Here is a 24,189-nt window from a genome sequence, read left to right as displayed (position 1 = left end):
TAATTTGCAAATTTCATATGGCACGATACAATCCAGTTGCGATCTGCAGTTACATACATGTTCCATCTCTTTTCTCTATCTCGCCTATGCATTCTATGGTGGCTGCTACAGTTTTTGAACTTGTGACGCCAAAATCGCTCGAGTCCCATTCAGTGCGATTGAGGTGATAATTGTACACTTTATACGTACATATCTCGGCATTCGGCTGGTCGATTCTAATAGGTTTTGAACCTTTTTGATGATGGGTATATTTTCATTTGTATATTCATTCATGTAATTTCGAGTTTTCAACTGTAACTTAAATGAAGAGACATTATAAATACTTTATTTCAATTTGTCTTTTTAGGTAAAACACGCTAGTTAACAAAGATAAATTAATAAAACATGAGTACCGCGGTGACGATGTAACGTCAGACGTCAGCATTCAGCATGATGATATTCTGTTTAAAATTTCAGGGACCAAAATGACAACACTAGACTATGCTTTCCTTACATTCTTACATGCATGACAAAAAATATATCCTTTTTTTTAAAAAGTGAAAAACCATTATTATTGACAAGATATAACTATGTACGGTTTCTTGACTTTAATTATGCCGTTGTAAATATATTTTCAACTACCTTTATGTTAAAAATTAATGAACTGGTATTGCACACAATGTCAGATCCTGTTGAATGAAAACTGAAACAAAATGTGAGGAACACTAACGTTCCAGTCTTATTTCATTCGATGAGATATTTTTCTGATCAAGCAAATACTATCAACTCTTTGCAGGCTAATCGTTGATTATTCCGCCAATTTTTCTAGAAATCGCCCAATCTGTGCTGGTACTTATTGTGTCCTTTGAAGAATACCTGCATGAAGTTTAATTCACATAATTAGTCATATCATGTAAACTTAAAGTGCGAAGTTACCGTTCTGTTTCTTAGGCATACAACTGTATACAGGTGTCTCATCTTAAAATACAGCGACAATGTGCGTCGTTTCGTGAAAGGCCATATCCTGTTTTATTCAAGAACACTCTAGGGACTACCGTTATCGATAACCGTGTTAGAATTTTAACTCAGCATGATAATTCAGGCTGTCATATTTGTTAGCCATTACATCGAAATGCTACTTGACATGACCGAGCAATAAAGCCGGTAACATTAAGCTTCTAGTGGGTGACCAGCTATTAAAACTCATTGAATCTATATGGCAATCAAATAGCATGAAGTACAGTTTAGATAGACATTTTTGTTTCTCTTAGCATTCTTCGCTCTGATGCACGATCAACTAAGGTTGATATCGTGAACAGAAACCATGTGTGATAAGATTTTTGTTATTTCTTGACAATTCACAATTTGAACAAATATATTTTTTTTCAACTTAAGGAAATCCTGTATTGAATTAGCTAAATCGAATCACAAACGTTCGCCTTAGGGGCGGGGCCAAAAAGGGGAAATCTTGAGAGTTCTTAAAATCATACATGTTTTGTTCATATGATTTGATTATACCCAAAATTGGTCTAAATTATCTTCGGAAAAAATGAATTCTGTATAGACTGTGGGTCCCCATAAGGGAAATAGAACAAATTCTTAAAAATCTACTTCTCTTGTCGGAAGGATTTGATTTTCTCCAAATTTGGTCTGAAGGATATTTGGATAAAGGGAAATCAGATATGTATAAACTGTGCATCTCTGCCCCCTGGAGAGGGAGAAAAGGGGCCCAATATTCACATACCGTTGCGAGGCTTTAAAATTCATGTGATACATTTCTTTTCTCTTCTTCAATTGATCCATCTACGTACAAATCAATAATATGAACTGTTACATTAAAACGCAAGACAACACAATATATTGTCCTTGCTAAACTAAACTTATCTGTTCAATTATGAACGTAATTGGGTAAATTCAAGAGGAGGCTATTAAATTGGAGATATTTTTGTAACTTGCCATCGCAAATATGAGTTCATGTAATCAGTGGATGTTCGAGCATGTCTTTAGCTCGAAACAGTGGATAAACACATACCTTTCTCGTGAAAGTTGAATATTGACAAAACACAATAAGATGTTCGTTTTGAAACAATAATAAGATACATGTTGACTATTGATATACGCCATGTAAAACATGGTCAACAAGCTATATCTACTGTTTGTGTTATGAACCTGCTATAGACATGAACATATACCATAATAGTACACAGAAGGTGTGTATATACCTGGGTACATCAGCAAAGAACAACACTATGTTATATATACTTTTGTGTTATCAGGCATGTTTACAGCTTCCACTCTATGTTCTTAACTGGTTGGAAAAACCAGATAGTCAATACACATTCTTCCAAATAAAAATATATATGAAAAATCTAAATATGAAAGACTCAATTGCGTTTGTGTACCCTGCGTCTCGCCTCACTACTTTTATCGTCAACACACACTCCTTGTTACGTGTAGTCTATTTAATAAAAAAACTATACAACTGGTTATTTTTCTACCTTGATAACAATTCTATATCACTTCTTATCAGAGCTATTTAACTTGTCTCCTATTAAATTATGTTCATTTGTCAGTTTTAATAATGCCTCCTTATCGTTATCTTAGCAGTGATTGTCTCGATCGATATAGGCACCCTACATACATTATGAGTGACGTCACAAGTTCAACCCTGTCGAGCCTACCCCATGGATAATACCGTAAAGCTTCCATCGTTAAATATATGAGCTTTTTGGCTACTTAGATGACATATCCCATTGATACTTATTTGTGAAGCTTTCATCTAATGTGGTACATACATATATAATTCCCCCCTCCCCACAATTACAATTTTGAAATGAGTTCCTACTGAGTAGACAAACGATGTACTGTATGCTGGTGTCCGCATACACACGATAATGCAATCTATATTAATCAATGCTTTTCAAAATATAAAAAAAGGCAAATTTCATATGGCACGATACAATCCAGTTGCGATCTGCAGTTACATACATGTTCCATCTCTTTTTCTCTCTCTCGCCTATGCCTTCTATGGTGGCTGCTACAGTTTTTGAACTTGTGACGCCAAAATCGCTCGAGTCCCATTCAGTGCGATTGAGGTGATAATTGTACACTTTATACGTACATATCTCGGCATTCGGCTGGTCGATTCTAATAGGTTTTGAACCTTTTTGATGTTGGGTATATTTTCATTTGTATATTCATTCATGTAATTTCGAGTTTTCAACTGTAACTTAAATGAAGAGACATTATAAATACTTTATTTCAATTTGTCTTTTTAGGTAAAACACGCTAGTTAACAAAGATAAATTAATAAAACATGAGTACCGCGGTGACGATGTAACGTCAGACGTCAGCATTCAGCATGATGATATTCTGTTTAAAATTTCAGGGACCAAAATGACAACACTAGACTATGCTTTCCTTACATTCTTACATGCATGACAAAAAATATATCTTTTTTTAAAAAAGTGAAAAACAGACACTGTTACACATCTTTATCAAGAACAAAAAATTCTATTTGATATTTGAAAGTAAACATTCAGAATGTTTGTAATGGTTGTGTGTGTGGTGGTTGTGTGTGTTTGTGTGTGTTTATCTGTACAAAACTACTACCTGTCCATGTTTGATATCTAAATATGTATATCACATGCACATTCTAATAATATGCTGCTACAGATCACTTCCTTGTTAGAAGGGTGTACATCATGGGCGAAACCGCGGCTTTTTGTTGTTGTTTCTTGTTCACATTTTTTGCCGCTTTTCTCCTCCAAGCCATTGGATTCTTCTCTCCTTACTGGGTGAAATGGAAAGAATGCGATGCTCAAGGACTTTTCACCTTTTCAACATCCAATTCAGCTAATGAATGTGTCAAGAATGGTGAATGTAGGTAACCATTATTATTGACAAGATATAACTATGTACGGTTTCTTGACTTTAATTATGCCGTTGTAAATATATTTTCAACTACCTTTATGTTAAAAATTAATGAACTGGTATTGCACACAATGTCAGATCCTGTTGAATGAAAACTGAAACAAAATGTGAGGAACACTAACGTTCCAGTCTTATTTCATTCGATGAGATATTTTTCTGATCAAGCAAATACAATCAACTCTTTGCAGGCTAATCGTTGATTATTCCGCCAATTTTTCTAGAAATCGCCCAATCTGTGCTGGTACTTATTGTGTCCTTTGAAGAATACCTGCATGAAGTTTAATTCACATAAGTAGTCATATCATGTAAACTTAAAGTGCGAAGTTACCGTTCTGTTTCTTAGGCGTACAACTGTATACAGGTGTCTCATCTTAAAATACAGCGACAATGTGCGTCGTTCGTGAAAGGTCATATCCTGTTTTATTCCAGAACACTCTAGGGACTACCGTTATCGATAACCGTGTTAGAACATTAACTCAGCATGATAATTCAGGCTGTCATATTTGTTAGCCATTACATCGAAATGCTACTTGACATGACCGAGCAATCCAGCCGGTAACATTAAGCTTCTAGTGGGTGACCAGCTATTAAAACTCATTGAATCTATATGGCAATCAAAAAGCATGAAGTACAGTTTAGATAGACATTTTTGTTTCTCTTAGCATTCTTCGCCTTGACGTACGATCAACTGAGGTTGATATCGAGAACTTAAACCCTGTGTGATAAAATTTGTCACCCGTTGACAATTTACCATTTGAACAAACATACCTATTTGACTTGAGGAAATCCTGTATAGAACTAGCTAAATCGATTCACAAACGTTCGCCTTAGGGGTGGGGGGCAAAAAGGGAAATTTGGAAGTGCTTAAAATTCTACATATCTTGTAGATATGATTTGATTTTTTTGTATTAACTGTGCGTCTCTGCCCCTTGGAGTGGAAGGAAAGGGGCCCAATATGGGAGGCACAGCAAATTCTTTAAAATCCTACTCCTCCTCTAAGAATGATTGAACTGTGTTTAGATGAATGGAAATCATTTTTTTGTGTGATATCCCGCATATATAGCAAATTTAGTGATCAAGAGATAAACGCAATTGTTATGTTTAAATTAGCTCTGAGTTCTGGCCCCACTTCTGGGTACTTAGTCCTGGGTCATATCGTGGAAATAGTCAAGATCACCACCTCGTAAAGGGACTATAATGTTAACAAACACTACCAGAAAACGATATAAAACGTTCTATTTTCCAATAGCATGTTACAAAACTAACACTTTTAATTACTAAAATAAAAAGTCACCGCAACCATTTTTATTGATATCTGAAAAATAAAGAATGTAAACAGTGCGGTCTTGATCTAATTCATACATTACCACTGTTAACCCTGATGCTGCGCATGCGTATAAGCCTAAAATGAAGCAATATGGCGGAAGCAAACACGAAAAGCCGACGAGGACCTAAAAGTTACCTTATAGAAAGTCCCAGAAAGCGGAAGAGGAAGGAGTCAGACCAGAAAGGAGGACAGACAAGAATTTATTTTAGACAGGTGATCGATAGATGGCGAAAGACGAAGGAGAATCTTGGAATGAATACGGATTTGGAATTTGCGAAGCTGCTGCTTGACTGGTTAGCTTAATGTTAGCCCCATAATAATAACGTATCCGCCTGTCATTGATTATAATCCAATATCCAGTGCTTGAAGCGTGAATATCTTATGAGCAACACTACTAAAAGTGTTTTCTGATAAATGTTGAATGAAAATAGTTGTGTAATTCGCTTGAATGTACTATCGACAACGTGTGTTTGTTATTGACTGCAAGAAGGTGGGACCCAATTGAGGGTATTCGTTCTAAAAATATGACGGTACTGGTGTTACTTTGAGAATAACGACCATGAAACATAACCTTCACCATGAATACATAGACACATGTTGAATGGTAAATAATATCTATTAATGTGTATAGGCAAAGTATCAATTCCTGTGCATTTCTTCACAATAAGTTTTTTTTCTTTTCCGATTGTAATTACCCACTTTGGTTCCCCACTAGTTAAGCGCCCAGGATTGACATAGATAATTCTCGCACGAGAATCCAAAACAAAAACTAATTGAATGATTGTTAAAAATCATATATTATAACACTATATAATCATTTACTGCAAACAAGAATTAGCAGAAAGTCACAAAAGCAATCGTCATACATAAGACATGTGCGTTTGTTTACACTTTCCTCGTAATCCATGTTTTCTTTGCGGCGGGAGTAAATGACTTCGTCACGTGACAAGCCATGTGACCCGTCGGCTTACTTCGTAATAAACCGAGCGTGGACATGTTTATAAACAATAGTCCAGATAAACAGTGTTCCGACGTCGAAAATATGTACAAAAACAACAAAGTTGACGTTATAGGCGAGTGTATCGCTTTATTATGGATATATTTTATTATTCGTAAGCCGAATTCTCCATTTCCCGATGTTAAAATCGAAGTTAATAGCTGCTTTAACAATATATAGCAATACTGGGTATCAAGAGTAAACACATTCACGATGTAAGAATTGGCAAGGTTGTGTGTCCACGCATCGGGGGGCGTAGTTTCTGGGTTATATCTATGTAACGGTCCCCACCCAATTATCATAAAGATTATTGCTTGGCAATAAAATTAAAGGAAACATATTCTTATTTTTGTTCGTGTCAATATTAGACTCTTGCCTGGTCATTGTTTCATATCTTTTCACTTCTTCGATTGATCCATCTGCGTATAAAGGAACAACATGAACTGATACATTAAAACGCAAGACAACAACATATATTGTCCTTGTTAAAACAAAACTTACCTCAATATGAAGGCAATCGGGTCAATTCGAAAGGAAGCTATTAAACTGGAGATATGGGTGATTATAGTAATGAAAGTGCTGTGTTTACATGGTATGTTTACGCGATTAAGAAGTGTTAACTCGATTGTAAATTCTGAAATGAAAATAAATGTAGTTATTACTTTTGACAACTCCCATGCTACTCATTTTACCTAAACCATTAATTTTCTTCTCTTTTATTGTCTTTAAAAGTTAAACATCGCTTTTATATCAATATAGACATCAGTCCAGCAGCCCTGGGACTGCAAGCTTCGTCACTCACCATTTATTTGATGTTCTGGACAATTTTGTGCTGTATTGGCAAGGATAAAGATGAAGAGTTTGATTGTTATGAACTCTATGGCGGATGCTTCATTCTGTTGTATCCAATAGCAGGTATAACGTCTTCCTTAAATGTCTCATATTCAGAGAGTTTTGTAATACTGTTTGACATTTTTGCGGCCCCTTTTGATTTTTTCCCCTCATTTACAACATGAATACATACATTCCCAAATTGCTTTTGAAGGAATGGTAATTAACCATAAATCATAGTGTTTTGATACTAAACTTGACACACAATAAGTGAAATACGAGGAGTGTAACATGAAATTATCAGTCTATGATTGTTGTTGGTTTTACTACAGGAATATTGAGCATCGCCGGATGTGTTGTGATGGGGAACATTGACGTGTCTGAATTCTCGTTCGGCTGGTCTTACATCCTGTGTCTCACCAGTGGCATCTATGTCATAATTCAGGTCAGATTCTAGTGTTAAATGGCAATGAGAGGAATGTTAAAACTAATTTCTTATATCATGAAAAGTTTACATGTAATGTACAAATCACCAAGATAACTTCTTATGCACTTGAACACATAGAAAATTGTTTTACTTAAAATGATAAATAGATACCATGCCAATACTTAACAATCAATTAATTTGTGAACACTCTGATCAGTGGATTAAAAGTAGCCTTGAAAATACACCTGTCACAATAAATGATATTGTCACAGTATCTGGAAATACTTAAATTCGCGCGGTTCCATTATCAGAATCGACATGTTGATTTATACCATTTTTATAACAACATGATACAGGTCATTGTGGCATGTGGGTACATCTACAAGACAAGGAAGGATAGCGATGGGGACGTTTCAAGTCCGCAACAGACTCCTATCACTGTTGCTACTACGGGGGCGAGCGGGCAGCTAAATTTAAGATACGATGGCCAAGACCGGCATGTGGCGGTGACTGTGACAGAAAAGGAAGAGTTAGCGATGTCAAACGGAATCATGTTCCTAAGGAAGATGAGAATCATGCAGGTTGTTGGTCTTGTTCGCTGAACTCGGACCTCGTGTGCTTCGATTTATACTATAAGGAAATATAACTAATGTATGGAAATCATAATTTGAATGGTAATATTTTATGATATATCATAATCATGAACGTGATAACTGCTGGAATGTATTCCTTATGTATTAAGTGTATTAATCATTGGTTGATTATATTTATTTCGTTATGAAATACAATATCCTCATATATTACTATCGATTATTAACTTTTCAAAATAACTATATATAGAAAAACGCGACAACTTACACTGTAACAATGTCAGTCAAAACACATGGTTTCGTTGATACAACGCTGCTTTCGTATAATTAAATAGCCGTCTTGTGACAATTGCACTTGTACTCGTTTACGCTTTCTTCAAAATAAAATAATTGCTCAAAAGCCGACTTCTTTTTTATCACGAGCGCTCGTCCTCTGTAGTCCTCGATTTATAAGTAAGGATATAGTTTTTACTTTTGTCAAAAAGATTGTCTTTGCCTTTGATGGAAGAACGTGAGACTTACCTTGTTCCCACTAAACCAACTTCAAATAACTTCCCACAGATGGTGATGTCGCGGGGGAAATACCCACCAGTTAATACATTATTCCTTCAGCTGTTCCACTGTGGCCTATTGTATAGGACAGTTACGTCTACTTCTCTCTATACGCTCTTTGTTAGAACAACCAACATAATGAAAAACTTACCAGAATCATCTTTCCGCATAAGAAGCTTTTCAGTCAGGCTTACCTGTTACTGAGGACGAGAAAGTGAAGTTTGTCAAGCTTTGAGAAGCCCTTCCATCTTCTGTTCTGCCAATGTCAGGAGATCATCTAACACCTCATAAGTTAATTCAAGCATATCATACATTTAGACAATCGATCTAATCAAACATAAATACATCGAATAAGTATCAAGCCACTTATCAGAATCTTCAAAAACAAACAATATAAAGTGAATATCAATAATGTGCTTAGAATTATTTGTAGATTGTACATACCAATATAAACATGAACCAATATTAGCTTAATTCATAAATCTGACATCAGCTAAATAATTATTTTTAAGATTCTTGTTTGATCATGATAAGATAAATTGTACATATACTACATCAAAGCTAGAAGGCACTACAGCACCGAATAATGATGTTCAGGACTGATCAAATCATGGTTCTACATTGGGAACAAACCTCCTTCAGCAATACCCTCAAAGGGAGATAATCTTTTCTCACTCCAGCCATTATTTAGGCAGTGCCCCTGACTGCAGCCTCTCCTGAAGCTTATGTAAGGCGGAGAGCAAATTTAATCCCTTTAGACTATGCCGTTTCTTTCTACAGTAATTAATTAGAGTTAATTTGTCCATTCCGCCTTCCATTACAGACTGGTGTAACATTATGTCAATCAGTCTAAGATATACAGTTTCTCTTTTTAATTTGTGCTTCCAATTTATAGAAACACTGCGTACATGATATCAAAAGCGATTTACGGTGCAGGACCTTGACTGACTTGAAAATTCATAGTGATATCCCTTACGTTGTATTTTGAGCCGGGCGAAACACCGTTCCTGACTTTACTTGCCACATCCACTGATCCTGGCTAACCTTTCAGCGCCAGGCAAATTTCTAATCGGTCAAAATCGTAACCGTCTTGCATTTCATGCAATGAAAGTAACATAATGACCACCAAGGTCAATGCAAACCAGGCATATTCCTGTACCACGGGTTAAAACATGCTATATTTACTTGTATTCGCTGAATCTCAGCTGCCTTGCATGGAAGGACGGTGAACCACTGAGGATCGATACGAAATGAAAAGAGAGTTGCATACCATTAATACTAATAATGAAAATGCTCCATCGTCAAGAGCACTGGGGTCAAATAATCATATCAACCAAACGTCACAGGGTACTGGTAATGTTTCTGTAGCATGCTGGGATGAATAACTACCAAGTGCGTCCAAATAAGTTGCAATAGCCAATTTTAACAAAAATAGTTAGAAATGGAGAACTTCAAGTCACTTCATTCTAGTAAACAATATATCCAGGATCATCCTGTTCATACTGTAGAAAGATTACATTAATTCATTTTTAAGCTGCAGAACAGGTCAACAACTCATGCCCATCCTGTCATGTGTCCTCATCGACTGATAATTTAAACGAGAAGCAAAGTAGTTTATAGAGCGGAAGAATTAGGAAGATGGACGTATCAAACTTAAAAAATACATATCTTGAAGTATCTGCGAGATAGACTACATTAAATTGTTATTGTGATTTTGAAACATTGAAATATGAATGCTGAAAGGAACTGAAAATCCTTGCAGAGTAGAAACAAAAAAAATACCAACCAAAATGTCAAAAGAATCATAATTAAAACTCAAATACAGTAAAACTAGGACAAAATCTGAAAAAAATTACACATAAAATCACAATAAAGAACAAGGAAACCGTGTAGTATCCCACAACATAATCTGCATTTCAACACATTTAACACGTTTTGTTGCAACAAACAAGATTGAACATTTTATCTGTTAAATTGTGATAGTATATTCCATGGGAATTACATAAATGGTTGCAGACATTAAATTCATGATTTGTTCGGAGATCATATTAACTGTTGTGATAGTGTTTACCATTTTTCTGTGACTATGGCAAAAAATAAGAAAAATTGCAGGATTTATTGTAAAACAGGAACGCATATATGAAAATCAAGTGATAGTAATGTGGTAGCAAATCCTATGCAAATGATATAACATTTTGTCATTGCAGTTGAAAACCAGAACAAATAATATGCCATTCTCATTAAAGCAGTTATGATCAAGAAGGATTCAATGATAACTAAACATAACAATTTACCTTTATCTTAAACGCTAGCATATATTAATGGTATTGTAGAATTAATATTAGAATGAATCAGTCTTCTTATAAAAATATGTCCCATACATTTTAATGAATGAATGTCTATTAGTGTCTCTTCTATTTAAAATGCCCCCTCTGTGCTCCAGATTCAATTAACACAAAATGAAGCAACATACCGTTACTGTCACAAAGGGTCCCACAAAAAGCATTTAAGTGGATAGCACCTTTCAAACAAACACTGTAAATAAACTATGGCCATAGGTGGTGAAATATCGATATCTTATGTAACCATTAATGGACAGAGTCGGCATATTAAAGACGCGGAATAGTCTGTGCTTATTACACATCGATTTCTCACCTTGAATCCAGTCTCATTATTATTTTCTTTTCACTAATCAAATACCAGAGCATGAAGGCACTTTAAAGTGACTCAACTTCATAAATAAAACGAAGGCAAAAAAATCATAAAATATTTTGAAAAAATTACACAGGGACCCTTGAAACACAAACTCATATTAAACAAGATGACCATTGGCCCTAACGAACATCTGACTATAAAAGAAGGACATGTGTTGGAACATCACATGCAGCAGTAGCAGCAGCAGAGACAGTAATAGTAGTTATTAACGATTAACACAGTTCAAAATATTTTCCCAGTAAAGCTAAAACACTTCTCAATTAAATTCTTTTACATTCCCACAAATTTTCAGTTCTGTTGCTCCAGTGGAACTTGATAACAGATTTAAAATGGAAGTACTTACCCAAAAAAGAACAACACCTGCTCTCTACCATCTCAGGCAATAATAAGATGCATCCCATTGGAGAAACGTGAGGAGAAGCATTATGACTAAAGGTGATCCCGACCTTTCGGGTCTGATGACGTTATAAAAAGTCCATAAACCCTTCAAAAAATAAATAAATAAAAACACACAAACAAACAAAATAATACTTTACCATGTTCTGAAAGGCTATGATCTTCAGATCATTCGCCAACACTTAACCAGGTTATTCAAATACTATTGTATACAAACAGTCAGTATCAACATTCTTCTTCAAGGCTGTTCTGGTTGTAATTTGCTCACAAATAAACAAATTTTTGAGGATGGTTGTTTTGTTTTGGGAAAACCCCATCGCTTTGATTTGAACATGACATAAAAAGACCAGAATATATTAAACAAACCAAAAGCATAATTGATTTTAAATGATATAGGTGAATCTAGTTGGGGATGACTGCTAACTATTGCATATACTTTATGAAATGTCCTATATCTAATGATTACATAATTGCATTGTTTAGTTTTCTTAATAGTAATAAAAATCATAATCACAATGATATCAGCACACTTCTTCAATGCTGTTCTGATTTATCTAGAAATTCTAAAGGGTTATATTAGTGTATGTATTAAATGAACAATGTCTATTAAGTGTAGTATACAATTGTTGGTGGCAGTGACCTAACGGATATATGCATACTGACTTTTTGCTCTAGGTTTGCCAATAATTGTCTATAATTGTGTATGTACCATAATATATATGTATATATTGTCGTGTGTGCTAAAACAAAAAAAAATCTATACATTTACTGGTATGTATGTGTAAATGTGTATATGGTGTGTGAGTTGTTTTTATCAAGGGTGACTTCCTCATATTCTGGTTTAATATCATTCTCTTGTGTTAAATTTCTTCATATTTTTACCTCAGCTCCACTGTCTGCCTATAAGAACTTTAATTTTTCATTTCTATAGGTATCATGTAAAATGTGACGCTACATGTCGTGTGTTTATCAAGTCAGCCTATACATATATTTAAAATTAAAACTTACATCCGATGGAATGTGGTACTATGGTACGTGGTTTCATGAAAAAAATTTGATTTATACTATCGATACAAGTTACAAAGAATGAATGTAAACAAATCAATGCGTTTGTAAACTAACGGAATACTTTAATTGTGGCCAGCTTGTGTGAATATTTTACACTGATAATGTAGTAGACGTCCTGTTCAGGTATGTTGTAAGATTAATGCAGAGAATCATAAGCGAAGACTCAGGGAACATCATTGGTGTAGATAAGACACAAAGGAGTTTAGAAAAGAGATTGATCAGTAAACATAGGGTGACGCCTAAGATAACAATGCTGATGTGTACTTGACCATGTCTTACTACTGTTGATCAGTATTGTGGATAATGCGCATGTAGGATTGCGTCACTGGCAGTAGTATACAAATAGTCAGTAAGCGGTTTATGGCCAGTTATAGACTGGACCGTATGGGATTATTTACCATTACATTTCGTACGAGGTCAAGGCAAGATATTGTCTCCATGATTCTCGCTAAACCAGGTATGTTCTTTCAATTCATTTTAACTTTAGTAGAAAATGTTATGGTAGATATATGTCCTAACAATGTCTAAAGTTACAATAATGTTACTTGAATATATGCTGTTTTCCAGTCACAATCAAAACATGAAAAAAAAAATACGGTGGATCGGCGTAGTGGAACTAAATCTTTTCAATATCTATACTCATACCGGTTTAATTATTATGGCTTGAAAATGACATACAAATAAGTCTATTTATTCAAAGCAGTGACTTGAGATCTAAATAATGGACTGATATAATCCAAAAAATTGGTAAGGTTTATCAATCAACATACTTGAAATTTGACCAGTTAAGTAAATGAAGTCTATGCGTTTCAGACACTTCACAAAGAATACAATACCTGCATTATATTTTGGGGGCAGTGTTGGATATTTTCCATCTATCTTCCTTTTAATAACTTTATAGGCTGTAGCACTATGTGGGCTATATATGTTGAATACTATCGCAGTATTGATATACAAAACATTGTATCATTATGCTGTATACATTATTCCATTTTTCTTTTATTTTGATCTAGGAAATCGTGATTTCCAAAAGTGTAACACTACATATACAATCATCGTCATATTGTGAGCTGACAATACTTTTGTTTTACTTTGGAACCTTGTAACCGTGTTGACTATATGAGCGGTACGACGACTTTAATTTTGAAAGCATGGGCAACAAGGTGACGCCAATCCAGGAGACAGATTTAAGGATGTACGATTCTCCATTAGTTCGTGTGCTCAAGCCGATTCACATTTCCATGCAGATATTTGGTATCTTCTTCTTAGACTGCAAATCGGAAATTGAAAAAGACAGAAAAACCAAGTCTAAATCGTGTCAATCGTCTTTTAACAAATGTTATTGCATATGTTCCACAGTCGTTTCCGGTCTGAACATTCTTCGGTACATTCCGTCATTTTGGGTAGGAATCGACTACATACCGGATATCACAGTTTGGAGGATAATTAATTTAAGTTGGTTCTTACAATGTTTTATCAACCGGGTTTTCATGCTCAGAGCCTGTTGGTCAAGTGACCATTTACAGAGTTTTTTCCGGAATTTTGATGTTATTGTAGTGGATAGGTCAGCATGCGGCGAATCGACGGAATCGAAATATAATAAGATGAAGAAGCTGGTTACTTTCCGTACAATTGTAATATGGGGCTTCTTTTTCTTTACCGCCGCTTCGATTATTTTACAGTCAGTAACTGAGTACAACAAATACTTCGTAGCTGGTATCACAAACCCCTTTCCTCATGGCTATATTCCAGTAACCATATTCTTTGTCAGTTTGCAAGTATGGGAAATTGGCGCATGGTTATTCCCAATATTGTACCAGGTGACTCTTTTCAAATTTTTGTGCAGCGGTTTTACGTCATTAAATAATGATATATCTAAAATGATTGAAGACAATTCAAAGAAAATAAAGGATATCAGAGGAAAACACCTTCAGCTGTGTAAAACCGTAGCCATTCTAGAAGAGGATTCCAAGTATTTGCTTACAGGCACCTACGTTACCAACATATTCCTGTTATGTTTCATTGTCTATCAGATGTTGACATCAGGTACATTGCCAGTGATAGAGTACCTGACCTACTCATCTTGGTTGGCGATGAACGCGTTGATCACAATAATAGTTTCCCTTACAGCGGCTGAGGTCAATGAAAAGGTATGTAATGGCAACGACAAACTTTTGGGTTTTTCTGTCCAAGAACATTGTAATAAAAAAACTGCAGGAAGTTTATGCTTTTGATCTGATTTGTCGTGCGATCGTTGTAGTTGTCTTATAAAGCACGATGCCAGATACCGAGTGAAATACAGCACATTATCAATCATTATTATTTTTTTTCTATTTCTCATTGGCTGGACATAGTGCCCCATGACAACCTATTTGGAGAAATATTGAATAATTTTTGTCACCTACAATTTTCATCTATTTCATCTTGTTCTTGTTATTTATATAACTTGCGATTTCATTCGTTTCATGAGATGATAAAGATAAATGATGAACTTTGATAAGGTTATACAATAAATGTGCTGATTATGACGGAATATTTTAGCGTATTACTATCTTTTACATTGATAAAAGATAAATTTGCCCATTCGCAATAATGGCTTTATAGCAACAGAAACAGCAATTAGCCTAATCATATTTAAGCTAAAATATGTACTCTCTCAGTACCTCAGCATTTTAATTCAGTGATAAATACATAACAACGATCATGCATAACGTTTCTTATTGGAAACAACAGGAGCGAGACAGTATCATTACACAGCAAGTAATGTAATCAATTCACATGTACATTTTCATATTTTTAGATATGACATACATTACTGATACAGAAATAAAGCATCCATACTTTTGTGTACATTAAATAAAATGTGATCGTTTAAAAGACGTAATTTCTTTTTGTGTACGTGCCTAGATTTCTTATTGTTTTGAAGGCACATTCTCCTTTGGATTACATATATGACGTGGATATGAGTGAAACCTGTGCGTTTCAGTCTGTAGAGGTAAGTCACATATCCAGATCCCGTTTGGACATGTTCAATAGAAATCATTGGCTGTTCACCATCATTTTGCTCCCCAAACTGAAAACTGCCTTCAGGTTTTCACAACAGGTGATGATCAAAGGAATATGATATAAATAAACGGATAAATTCATATTTAAGTGATATCAGTAACATTATATTGATACACTTAGCTTAGTATATTACTTGTATCTACTTCTTGTTACCATTTTGTTTTTGACAAAGAAGAACAATTTTTTGTTTATGACTGACAACGGGTGTCCCTCTTTACTTTTTGTACATCGACAAATATAAATTCCTTTGAATAAATTGCATTTACTCTTGTTTATTAGACGCGATAAATATTTGCGATCACCTATTTTGCAGTTACAAATGTTCCTGTTTAAACTCAATGGACCTGCAGTGGGATTCACGACAATGGGGTTTGTCACCATTACTAAAGAGCTCATTCTTACGGTGAGGTTACGCTCTTCTATTAATAATAAATTTCAATTTCTCTATAGTGAATGTTCTATTTCTGGATAACAAACCATGCATCCCCAACTTATGGTATTTACACGTAGCAGTTGATTCCATATTCAAGAGCATGTTCCCATTATTATGATTGTCGTGCATGGAGTCGTCAACTGACGGGCAAACTAGTAACAGAAGATGCAGGTTAATGAAAATTATGGGGATAGTTTTACGGCCATAATAGCGATCATATTGAGATCTATTTATTATGTAATATGAAGCTTGATGTGGTTGCCTGTTGACATAATGTTGTTTACCTTGTTCTTATTTGAGAACGTGACACTTAGATTGACCAAGATTTACATCGCGGATATCGTTGATGAAGCAGAAAACGTTACTCTTCTGGAACCCTTTGTTTTATTTTCCTCGCACTTTTCCAGGAATCTCCGTATAAAGTTTTCTTTTGTTCATTTTTTTGCTCAATTTTATCTAATTTGTTTTTTATTATGATTATATTGACATGTTGAAATTTTCCTCCCTTTTTACACAAACGTATTTAACTTGTGGTCACTGTTCTCGATAAATATCTACTTTGAATTGTCGATAATTATTCCAAATAGGTCATAAATAGCGGCCCAATGCAAAATGACGGTTTGATAAGATTTAGTATTTCATGATTTTCATTTTTGTTTTACAAACTCATTTCCTTTTGTTTTTGAAATCGTATTTGCTTGGTAAAACGTCATTATCTTTTTCTTCCTTATTGACTATACAATATTTTGTCCTGTGAATATTATTGCCCAGTGAAGTATACATGAACATTTGTTATGTTTATGATTTCTTCTGTTTCAGCTCGGAGGGATAATACTGACCTACTTTTTGCTTTTAATTCAGTTCAAACTGTAATGGAAGGCAAGAATTTGTAACATTTGATACAGAATGCAAATCAATGACAATGAATTCTCACTCTTAACTTGGCTTAGTGATCACATTAACCACAGGATGTGCTATAATTAATCAAATGCCGAAATTGTAACCCATGTTTTTGTAATTCGGTGATCATATAAGCATCTGTATATATAAATTACAATACCGGAAATGAAGTTTAATCAAGTAAAGTTAAGTGTAGATCTTTCTTTTGTTTATGTTTTATACTAGTTTTATGGAATTAGAGTTTGAATCATAAATATGTTGCTATGTTGGTATTTTCTTGATTTCTTTTCTTTTTAAATGATGCAAAAATAACGAACACATTTATCATGATTTCAACATTTCCTCTCTGATTGAAATGTGCTTAACACTTACTGTAATATACCAGTTTTAGATTTTAACACCATTGATGTTTGTCACGACATTTTTTTAACCATAGAAATGACTTTACATAACTTTTTATCATTTCTTTCTTTTAATTAAGAAAACACTTAATGTCTGTATAGGGATTAATATTTCTCAATATTTAATTCAAATGATGAATATCAATGAAGTATTCATTCTGTGGTTTTGGAATCCACTTTCACACATACTTTACTTGTATATAGATGGCACGTACTTCTAAGTATAAATTAACAATGTAATATTTAATCAGAAATATCCAAATAAGTATATCAGACTAGAACATGTCTGGATTTATAACTGGGTGTATAATCAACATGTGTCCTACTTTTGTTTTATTGAAAATAAAGTTACAGCAACTCTGCGTCTATAATTCAGCGTTTCTTATAACCGAATCTAATCTTCCTCATTTTAGAAGTCCATTCCATCACTGTCGAGTCCTTGCAGGACAAAAAAGTTGTATGTTGCAATTTAATATATTACAATGGCAATCAATAAGTTTGTATTGGTGTATGCTATTAATATTGGTTTTAGTATTAGTGTCTTTATATAACCCTTAACATTTGTTACTACAAACGACAATACCTGTGTTTTTTCAGTTTATTTTCAAATACTTCTTGAAGAATACTACATCATTACATAGGTCAGCTTCATAATTGATTATGATACATAACACGCAAAATACTGGGCGTTACCACATATCAACTAGAACTTAACATGTATATTAAGGATATCGATGTAAACTTCGAATGATGCTGAGGCGTACTATCGTATCCTATGCTTGATAAAGCAACACAGAATAATCAGAGCAGCCAAATCAGCACGATTTGTAGAATAATCTGAATGTACTATGATGTGAAGTTCTCTGTACTGCGGGTTAACCAGGTATATATTGATTAAGAATGCTTGTAGTTCAGAATTTGTTTTAAGTTTTCTTTTTTTCCCTTTTCCTTTTTTTCTCACATGAGATAATAATAAAATGATTGAAAATAAATTACATTATGAAATGGATAAAAATACAGAACCAATTATGGATAAAACAAAACGAAAATATACTTCTCAAATTTTAATCAGAAACAAAACGAAAAGTTAGTACCGAGTTTAGAAATAATAACTGGCAAATCAATACATTTAAACATAATAATACATTTTTAAAAGTGATCACCATGTGCATGAAACTTTCATCACATATAGGAAGCAATGTTTTCATATATATTTCGAAACAACTTAGTTAATACTAGACACAGGATGACAGGTCGCCCTAACAAATAAAGCTACGCCTACGCCCGCACCTCACATCATCGAAATGGTACCCAGTGACCCGTGTTGTTAGTTCCACACAATCTGGGATAACTAGAATTCCAAACTTTCTCCGGAATGTTTTGAGGCCGTCCGTCAATCCATTTGAAGCCATTAGTTGAAGCAATTCCACCGATGCACCAATATTTGACATCTTATGCAAAGTTGGTATTCTTTTGATGAATTGATTGCTAAACATTAATTCGAATGTTTGCCTTTTTCTTATAGAATATATACATTGCATAAAATACGCATGCGTTAAAAGAAGAAAACGGCCTTGATTGAATTTGGAAAGAAGCGTTGCCTATTTCAACGACATTTTACGAAAGATTATACTTTCATGAACATAAATGTGAATACAGTCATACATTGAAACAGTACAGCAGTGCGTGTCGTATAATGTGTATGTCATAGCTTTTATTTATCATAAGAATACAAAGGATAATATGTTTGAAACTCAATCCCCAATCCTTTTAAAACAGACAAGTTGTTACATTCGAATGAAATTACAATGTCACTGATGACATTAATATCACCATCGCCCTGAATATTAGAATTAACAATAAGGGTATCATTAGAATGCTCATGTTTAGGAGTTTTAGTATTCGATCATGTGAATTATCCATATCTGTAAACCGATGTCAAAACGGATAGTTAGGAAGAGGCAAAGACTGATATTATAACATGTTGCATTAAATTATGTCTGGTCCGTGCTAATGTTTAACCTTTGAAAGCAAGGACATGTCTGATACTTATTGAACATGTAAGCTATAAGCACTTATTGTTACTAGACTTTGTGTTCAGATTTTAGATATTTCAATATGTGTAGTTGATAAGTAATAGAGCTATGAGGTTCATCGGCATCAATTCAATATAAAATTATACAGACACGAAATTCTAACATAGTACATTAACAATGTAATTTAGGAGGTTCGGGTCCTAATTTCAGTACAATGCCTCTCGTCTTAGGATGAACAATGTACACATCAAATGCCAGCCTACTTAAACTGTGAGCAAAGTTTTTCTCTGGACATGTAATTTTAGGAAAAGGCAATCACTAATGAAGGTGTCATTGGCTCTGAATTTGGTACATAGTCTTAGTATGAGTAATGTATATATCATGTCTCATTATCCTAATTCAAACGCAAACACATTATAATTAGGTCAGAAATTAGATATACATAAATATCAACTCTTTAAATCATGTATTGTATGTCTTGCCTTTAGTACACTGACTATCGTCTCAGGTGATTGTTGGGGTCGTACCTTTTCAAGGCGTATCCTAAACCTCAAAGACTCGCAAAGCTATCATTAGATTTTGTTATCTACAGAAAGAATTTAAAGCAGATTTAGCTTGGTGGTTATCATCTCCAAGGACATTTAATGGTACAAGATTAATGCAAGATCCTAGGCTAATCACTTCGATTCAGAGTGATGCAAACAACACAGGGGCATGTGCTTATAATGATGGAGGCTTTTCTTATTTCAAAGAAGCTTCTAATAGTTTATTTTGCTGTCTATCGTTGATGTTCAGTATTGAAAACAAAAACAAGCAAACCATCGAATATACTAGCAATTAATCAACAGTAGCATGGGTTAACAAGGAATCTTTTCCAGACAAGAGTGCTTTGATGATTCCACGTGTGCTATTCTAGATATGTGCTTTCTTAAATGTTTCCTGAAAAGCTATTTATTTGCCAGGAACTCGTAACCATATCGCTGATACTCTATCTAGACTACAGGGCTATCATATGTCACAATTGTTTTTCCTTCCAGATGGGAATACTATGACTCGCCTTATGTCCAATGTGAAGGACTTCAAGAGACAGGCATGGACTAAGTCTACCTCAGCTATTTATGCATCACACTTCAAGTGTTATACCCATTTTGTGAGAAATTGAACTACGCAGCGGTACCAGCTACATTTCGGCTACTACAACTATATGTCGCCTACTTTGCCTACTTGAAATTGGTTAAAAGCTACTATTGCAGCACTGTCCGCCAGTAAGTTATGTCACGTTCTCAAATAAGAACAATAGATACAACAACGGAACAAAGACAAACAAACGAGCATTAAATACGTCCAGCTTCATATGGCACACAGAAATGAAATATATCAAAATGAGATTGTAAAAAATGTTTACAATCTAAATCTGGTTGTCCAATCAAATGCTCCAACCTACCTGTTTTATAATACCTTCTGTGTACTTATTTACATCGTCAGCTTTGACAGGTTATATTGATTCTACAGAAACAAAAATCATTCCTCGATTGAAGTTGAATAATCGGCGGTTATATATGTCTGAGTTACAATGGATGGTCTGGCTCAGTTCTCCATTTATCGTTTAAAACGGGGATGACTTTGTCCCTGATTAGTTGTTAGAGAATGAAATGCATTTTACTTTAATCTGAAAACAAAAGTTTCATCCCGGAAGCATTTGAGACACAGGTTTCGTTTCTTTACGGGTGTTTCTACAACGCCTATAGCTTATTTCTGTCTCACTGACAACGTTGTAAGTGTTACGACGACTATATATCCACTGTAGTAATGACAGCACATTGCAGAGCTATGCAACCAGTGACTGTCTACAAGATATTGAGACCAGATAAGTCATTCTTGAGTACACACCGTAAATATCATAGAAAAAAGACTAAATGATTCAAATGCTTTGATGAGATACGGTTGATTTTAAACGTCATGCTGAACAGTCACAACCATAATATTCACTTCTGCGTAAAGATCTTCGTGGTGATAGGCATTCAAACAAATAAAAGAGAACCTGAAACCATCTCATGAATTTGTTGATACTACTGATATTGAATATTTTATTTGATAATATACAGAAAGTTCACAAAAACACCTACAAACAGCCCGCATAACAAAATCGAAATTGTAAGCAATTGTTGGTGCGCTTAGATGTTCGATATTTTATGTTGCAGCAAGACGTCACAGCTTCTATGTACCTTGCCTGCAGACATATTTGATATAAGTTATGAAATCTATAGTTTTTAATGTTGTTGGAATAATATAATGGCTATGCTGCCAGCTTGGCAGAATTTAAGTAAGGGTCTCTTTTGTCGTCTCTGATGCACTTGTATCCTTCTTGACGGCTTTCCGAGAGATTGAGAATCGTGGCCTTTTCTGTATTTACTATCTACAGGACTGGGAAGTGTACAGAATTTGTTTATTTCTTCAATATCTGCATCAAAGAATATCTTTCCTGTCTGTCCTACAGGTCGGACCTACCTGCTGTCCTATTTCATCATCATTAGATCCAACTAAATTTGTGATATTTTCTTTTCTCTTCTTTCTAAACATTATTTTTTTGTCAATGAATTTCCCTGGAAAATTCCTAGTTTTGGTTCTGAGCGGATTCCCCGCTCTCGTGAGAAAGACTGTATTTGTTCCCTCGTTGAGACATACCGGATTCTTCAAAATGGCAACTACCTCCCCTTATTTGACGCTCAGTTTTCAGTATGACACGGTTAACTGGTCAACGCATTACTAAATTCACAGAGAGAGAACAAAAAATCAGCTCTTTAATGCATTTAGGAAATTCAGATTGGTTGATTGTTCCTGTATGAGTGGAAAGATCCTCGTAAGCAACGAACACATAATTCCTTCAGTCATAAATGGTGTATTACAAAAGATGTTTTTCTTCCTTCAATGGTGCCATCACTTTACCATTAATTTCTGAAGTACAGAACAACTGTCAAATACACTAAATAATTTCAGTGATATATTAATAAAAGCTCTATTCAGCAACAAGCTAAAGTATCAATCGAACGGTGCAGAAATAAAATTAGAAATCTGTACAAACTTGAGGAGGAAGAGGGAAAGGAGGGAAAATACTGCAATAGGAAAGTAACACAAAAGCATAATATGTCTTCTAACAACTTTTCAACTTTCCAAATGATGATTTAATTTCACGATTCCACAAAGAATGTCATTTTACTTGGAATATAATGTTGGTACCTGGCACTTCCAAAAACGATTATTATCATTGACAACCCTAGATGATAATTTCATTTAACAACAGGTGACAGTGAGGTGTTTCTGGTTGTATCAAAGCTACCGTTGCTGCAACCTTTTCTTCATTTATCTTAATTGAAACTATCTAAAAGAGACACTACGCGCAAATCGTTATCATATTAAGGGTCTGATGAATCTTTGAGTATCATTACATCAACATATATGATATATTTAACGTGTTTGATATGTCTATGTTAAGATTATACTAAATTTGTGTCAACGGAGATAAACCTAATTTCAAATCCGACGAAATCCCTGGTGTACGTTAATCTACGGTCTTATCTATCTTTAACATTAACATCATGCAAAATTTAATTAATTATTGATTTCAGTGTTTTAGAATGAATTAGGGTTAAGGTTAGGGATCTGAACAAGACCAAAATAGAAAGACAAACCTAAATAAGAAATGCTGAACAACAGGTTTGAAAAACTTTAGTACCAGGTAAAAATGCAAAACAAAATAAGGTACTAGCGACAGTTGTAATCCGGGAAAAAGACATTTGTACTATTTTTTTCAAATCATAAAGGACAATCAAATTGACCGTACATCTTTCCAACGCCTGTTCGATAGGCGATATTGACAAAGTATTGAACTAATCATAAAACAACAGATAAGAGATTTAAGCTGATTTTATTACTGAGTCAGTAATAATCCTAATGATGATAGTGATATCAGGGAATTATTTCGCAGATTACTGCTATCACATGTTAATAGTAGAAATCACTAATGATAATTTCATGTATTTCTACAACAGAGCACAGTTGGGCTTCCGTGAGATCTTCACAATGTGTGTCACACACTAGATACTTGTGAGTAGCGTAACAAACGTTTCGTAGAAGATCAAAAGCTACATCATATGTCAATAATAATTGATGATAGAAAGGAAATACTACTCTCACGATGTTGAATTTCACGATTTTAAATGAGAGACCTACTACCATTTAATGTACGTTTAAAAGTAACAACGAAACAATTTTGTATGTTAAATCAAATTAGTTTAAACATATTTTCCCTTCAACAATTGTACAATGGTGAAATATACATATATGGCAGGATATAGTGAAAAAGATATCTATATGTATGTTAGAATGTAATTGTAAAATTACATTACGTTATAAAGGTGGAGATATACATCTTCCCTATATCAGCGCTAACTCCCGGTATTTCGCTAGAAATGGCATAGATAATATTAGAATAAATATATAACCACAAACACATGTACAATAAGACATATTGAACAAAC

The 24,189-nt window shown here is 34.3% G+C and overlaps 2 protein-coding genes across 2 annotated transcripts; both read left to right on the top strand.

Moving 5' to 3' along the window:
• Positions 1 to 3,683: 3,683 nt before the first annotated feature.
• On the top strand, positions 3,684 to 8,096 carry LOC132550805 (uncharacterized). Its single transcript, XM_060214893.1, has 4 exons — positions 3,684 to 3,861; positions 6,996 to 7,151; positions 7,400 to 7,512; positions 7,851 to 8,096. Exons 1-4 carry the CDS (start codon positions 3,684 to 3,686, stop codon positions 8,094 to 8,096), a joined length of 693 nt encoding a protein of 230 aa, XP_060070876.1.
• A 6,209-nt stretch (positions 8,097 to 14,305) lies between these two features.
• On the top strand, positions 14,306 to 17,187 carry LOC132550798 (uncharacterized). Its single transcript, XM_060214887.1, has 4 exons — positions 14,306 to 14,965; positions 15,742 to 15,810; positions 16,195 to 16,284; positions 17,134 to 17,187. The coding sequence occupies exons 1-4, from the start codon at positions 14,306 to 14,308 to the stop codon at positions 17,185 to 17,187; spliced, it is 873 nt and encodes a 290-aa protein (XP_060070870.1).
• Positions 17,188 to 24,189: the final 7,002 nt, after the last annotated feature.

This window comes from Ylistrum balloti, unplaced genomic scaffold (genome assembly GCF_031769215.1).
Source record: "Ylistrum balloti isolate Yb309-2 unplaced genomic scaffold, AGI_CSIRO_Ybal_v1 Utg370152, whole genome shotgun sequence".
Taxonomy (NCBI): Eukaryota; Metazoa; Mollusca; class Bivalvia; order Pectinida; family Pectinidae; genus Ylistrum; species Ylistrum balloti.
Note: the sequence above shows the minus strand (reverse complement) of the source record. Positions and strands in the feature narration are given on the sequence as shown.

What these genes read in the sequence shown, in the direction of transcription:
- LOC132550805 (XM_060214893.1), top strand. Translation starts at nt 3,684, where the DNA reads ATGGGCGAAACCGCGGCTTTTTGTTGTTGTTTCTTGTTCACATTTTTT. An exon ending in ATGTGTCAAGAATGGTGAAT is followed by an intron (nt 3,862 to 6,995) that starts GTAGGTAACCAT and finishes ATATCAATATAG; the next exon opens with ACATCAGTCCAGCAGCCCTG. An exon ending in TCTGTTGTATCCAATAGCAG is followed by an intron (nt 7,152 to 7,399) that starts GTATAACGTCTT and finishes GTTTTACTACAG; the next exon opens with GAATATTGAGCATCGCCGGA.
- LOC132550798 (XM_060214887.1), top strand. Translation starts at nt 14,306, where the DNA reads ATGCTCAGAGCCTGTTGGTCAAGTGACCATTTACAGAGTTTTTTCCGG. An exon ending in GTGCGTTTCAGTCTGTAGAG is followed by an intron (nt 15,811 to 16,194) that starts GTAAGTCACATA and finishes CCTATTTTGCAG; the next exon opens with TTACAAATGTTCCTGTTTAA. An exon ending in CTAAAGAGCTCATTCTTACG is followed by an intron (nt 16,285 to 17,133) that starts GTGAGGTTACGC and finishes CTTCTGTTTCAG; the next exon opens with CTCGGAGGGATAATACTGAC.